The following is a 4,271-nucleotide window of genomic DNA, read 5'->3' as shown; positions in this document are numbered from 1 at the left end:
AACTATTACTGGTGTGTAAGAAGAGCTTGGTGGATATACATGGGCACAGATTTCCCACCACATAGTCTTAATGCAGGTCTTGATGGGATGTCACTGTCTTTTGAAGGTAGAAAGGAAGGATAAGTGGGGATATATGAGACAAGGATAAAGAGAAACAGAGACATAAATAGTCAAAGGTAGAGAGAGAGAAAGTCAGAGAAAGATTAAAAAGACATAAAGAGACAGATATATAGAAAGAGAGGCAGAGATAGAGACAGAGAGATAGAAAGAGAGAGAGATAGGGAAAGAGAAAAAGAGACAGAGGGGCAAAAACAGAGACATAGGCATAGAGACAGACGGAAAGAGCCAAAGTCAGAAGAGAGACAGAGATAGAGAGAACTAACTAACTGAACTGTTTTATCAATTTGTTGGGCTAGAGAAAAGTAGCTCTAAGCATGAGATCCTGTTTTTTTCAGCCTCAGGGGACCATTCAGCTAGAAGTCACCCATATTTTAGGAGCTGCCCTGGCTAGTTAGGTGGATAACTGTTCTCAGAGTTAGAAAGATACAAGTTCACAGTTTCTCAAATGCATATAAGCTTTTTTATCCTGGGCAAGTCATCTAACCTCTCAGTAGCCACCTTTCTGCATTAGTGGGGATTTTCTCACTGAGAATTTCCTATACCAGTGACTTTAAATCTCTGGGCCAAAAACTAAAAGTGGCAGGCAGAAGTGAGTGCGATTGGACCAACCTTGTCACAATCCCAAATCTGTAGCTCACTTAATATTGAATTCCCACAGTACCATTACCAATCTCATCCTTATGACCTCTCCCGAAACAAACTAGACCATCTATCTCAGGTCCCCACAAATTAACACTGGGGACTTTTTGAGCATCACAAATATTGGAAATAGCACAGTCAGTATTCAAATCCAGGGCTCTCTTACTCTATGAGCAGGATTCAATCCAGAGTACAATGCTGCCTCTGAAAAGGCAGAACTGAAATTAGTACTTAAGAAAATAGACTGACCTGGAGCCTAGAACCCTGAGAAGGAAGATTTATAATGCATTTTCTCCCCAGGAATAAGCTCAATGAAATCTCCACCAGGTTGCTTTTCTGAAAGCACTCTTGACCTCCTTGTTCCTCAGGCTGTATACCAGAGGGTTCAACATGGGAATGACCGTGGCATAGAAAACAGATGCCATTTTGTCTGTGTCCATGGAATGACTAGAACTGGGCTGTAAGTACATGAAGATGATTGTTCCAAAGAATATGGACACTGCTGTGAGGTGGGAAGCACAGGTGGAGAAGGCTTTCCGCCGGCTTTCAGCTGAGTGCATCCTCAGGATGGCAATGGAAATAAATAGGTAGGAAGTCAAGATGACCAGAAGGATGAAAAAGACAGTGAGCCCCCCTAAGATAAAGACCACTAACTCATTAAAATGTATATCAGAGCAGGAGAGAGCCAGGAGTGGGGGAATGTCACAGAAAAAGTGATGGATTACATTGGAACTACAGAAGGACAGGCTGAAGGTGCAGCTTGTGTGGATGCAAGACTGCAGGAAGCCACAGACATAAGAGCCAATAGCCAGAGCAGCACATACACTTGATGTCATGGTGGTGGTATAATGTAGGGGCTTACACACAGCTTCATAGCGATCATAGGCCATTACAGCCAGGAGGTAGCTTTCTGCTGAAGCAAAAGCCATGAAGGAAAACATCTGTGCAGCACACCCATTGTAAGAGATGATCTTGTCTCCTGGGAGGAGCCCAGCCATCACCTTGGGAGTCACAGCTGAGGAGTAGCCAAAATCTACTAGAGAGAGGTTACTTAAAAAAAAGTACATGGGAGTGTGGAGATGGGGGTCCCACGAGATAAGAGCTATCATCCCCAGGTTCCCCACTAGGGTGGTGAGGTAGATGATGGTGAACATTATGAAGAGGGGGACCTGAAGCTCTGGAGCATCTGTTAATCCTCCAAGGATAAACTCATTCACCTCTGAGCCATTCTCCATTTGTGCCTCTTAGTGCTTTCATCAGTCACCTGCAGTAAGAGAGGAAACTAGCAGAATTAACTCAGTGCAATGAAGGACTCCTATGCATAAACTATGGCCAGAAAAAAGTCTACTGTATGGGGTAGAAATGGCTCTGAAGGACCAAGAGATCTACATGGTGATTGTGGAAATTGCTCAAGGGCTCACAAATCCAATGATCCCTGATTCCTCTTGGATGGAAGTCCCTCATGTACCAATGAAATAATTGATGACTTTAAGGAACTTGGGTTCTATAGGAGAGACAAAATGTATAAAGATTAGTAAAATAAATACAGATGGCATACAGCATAATTCCCAGTAATTTTGAGACTGTGCGAGTTTTAGCAAGTAGGAGAACCAGGAAGTCCTTCAGTGGAAGATTCTACTTGAATGGTGTAGGGAAGGAAGGTAGGAATTCCAAAGTACAGCTAAGGAGAGTGTATGACAGGCATGAGTGAACAACTGTACACAGGCAAAGCTGTGTGAAGTGGAATGTCATTCATAGGAAACCAATTTTAAATCCACTTGACTCTACTGGAGAGTGTATGAAGGAAATACATTATGAAATAAGATTAGGAAAGAAGATGGAAGCCAAACTATGGGTAGACTTCAAATCCAGTCTGAGAAGTTTATATTTTATCCTAGAGGCAATGCCAATTAAGATGTTGGAAGTGGTCAGAGAGGCCCAGATCACGACTATTTTAGTAGTTATGGAAATCAAATAGATCACAAAAAGCTCACTTAATAATAAATGTACTACATCTAATTTGATTAATATTAGCATTGTTTGCCCCACTTTATAAAACACTCGATCAACATCACTATGAAATGAAAATGTGATCAAATAGCGGAAGACCATTTTGTCCTTTGGCTCATTTTATGGGCTTTTTGTTTTTTTAAAAATAAAAGGAAAAAAACAACATTCTTTGGTGGCCAGCCTTCTGGTGAGCTGCATGTAGTCATTAAGTTAGGCTGACCTTCGGATAAAAGATTCATAGTCCCTTTGAGGTTATATGAGAAACTTAGATAATTTGTCAGAGTTTCTGTTCCAATCACACATTCTTTGACCAGCTCCACACCCCAGTGAAGGATCAAAGTTGGACTTGAGTGGAGCATACGAGTGGGATGCAGATAGTTGATCTACAAAAATGTTTTCTGTGATACAAAATATTACTAAAGACACTCACAGATTATCAAAGTGAAAATGACATCTGGTCTAATCTAGGCCTAACCAAAAGTCAACTATATACCATTCCCATTGTCAGCCTTTAATATACCCTTCAACTTGCACCATGAGTCCCCAATACAAAGTTATCTCAGATGGAAGGTCATCTGTCAATCTCTATCTATTGAAATTTGTAGCTCAGGAGAACCCACTGATGTGTCTGACTTTTTTTTTGCCGGGCAATGAGGGTTAAGTGACTTGCCCAGGGTCACACTTGCCCAGGGTCGCTGTGTCTGACTTTTTAAGTAAACTAGAAAATACAATTTAATTCCTGATAAAGTCATTTAATAAAATTGCAAAGTAAGAAACTTGCCAATAAAATATTTCCTTCATAAATTGTTAATATAATCTTCTGCAAATGCATGCTATCAATGAGAGTGGTGAACAGTTATAGGGAACATATATGCAGAGGCACATACATGAAGATAAGTTGCTCAGGGTATATTAATAGAGGGGCACTTATGTTTGGTACACACGTGGTTAGGGCTCACTTATTGGAGAGGTAGCTCTTGCCTCCCACTCTTTGGGGCTATCAATATCTTCTAGTGTGGTAAATGCTTCTGTACCTGTGAGTTGTGCTTTCTACCAGTTTCAACTGACAGGCAATAGCTTTCAAGCAGGTGACTGCCAAAAGTGACTGTCAGTTGTTTAATGATGTTTTCATATGCTGACTGTTTAATATTGCTCAGCTTTTCTCCACTAGTTATTGCCATTTGATGTCAGATACAGCTGCATAGGCTATACAGTGGGATGAGATGACCTCAGAGGGCAGCATAGATTGAATAATGTGAGGTCCGAGGGACATTGAGAGTTGCCCATTGTCACTCAAGTAGTAAGAATCATTGGCAGTATTTGAATCCACATCCCCCAAACTGAAAGCTAGCATTCTTTCCACTGTTATATTGCATCTGAAATGAGATCTTTCTGATTTCAGCTCCAGCTTTCTAACTACTCTATCATACTACTCCTAGGAAAAATAAAAACATCAGGGTCTTAGATTTGATCTACATCTCATAATCCTATCTTTGCCACTA

The 4,271-nt window shown here is 40.9% G+C and overlaps 1 protein-coding gene across 1 annotated transcript; it reads right to left on the bottom strand.

The window, feature by feature from the left end:
• Positions 1-1,067: 1,067 nt before the first annotated feature.
• Positions 1,068-1,994, bottom strand: LOC122731836 (olfactory receptor 5B2-like). The gene has a single exon (XM_043972100.1). It carries the CDS (start codon positions 1,992-1,994, stop codon positions 1,068-1,070), a length of 927 nt encoding a protein of 308 aa, XP_043828035.1.
• Positions 1,995-4,271: the final 2,277 nt, after the last annotated feature.

The sequence above is a fragment of the Dromiciops gliroides genome, chromosome 6, assembly GCF_019393635.1.
Source record: "Dromiciops gliroides isolate mDroGli1 chromosome 6, mDroGli1.pri, whole genome shotgun sequence".
NCBI classification, from domain to species: domain Eukaryota; kingdom Metazoa; phylum Chordata; class Mammalia; order Microbiotheria; family Microbiotheriidae; genus Dromiciops; species Dromiciops gliroides.
Note: the sequence above shows the minus strand (reverse complement) of the source record. Positions and strands in the feature narration are given on the sequence as shown.

Bases quoted from the DNA above. Each gene is read 5' to 3' on its own strand.
- LOC122731836 (XM_043972100.1), bottom strand. From the start codon at position 1,994: ATGGAGAATGGCTCAGAGGTGAATGAGTTTATCCTTGGAGGATTAACA.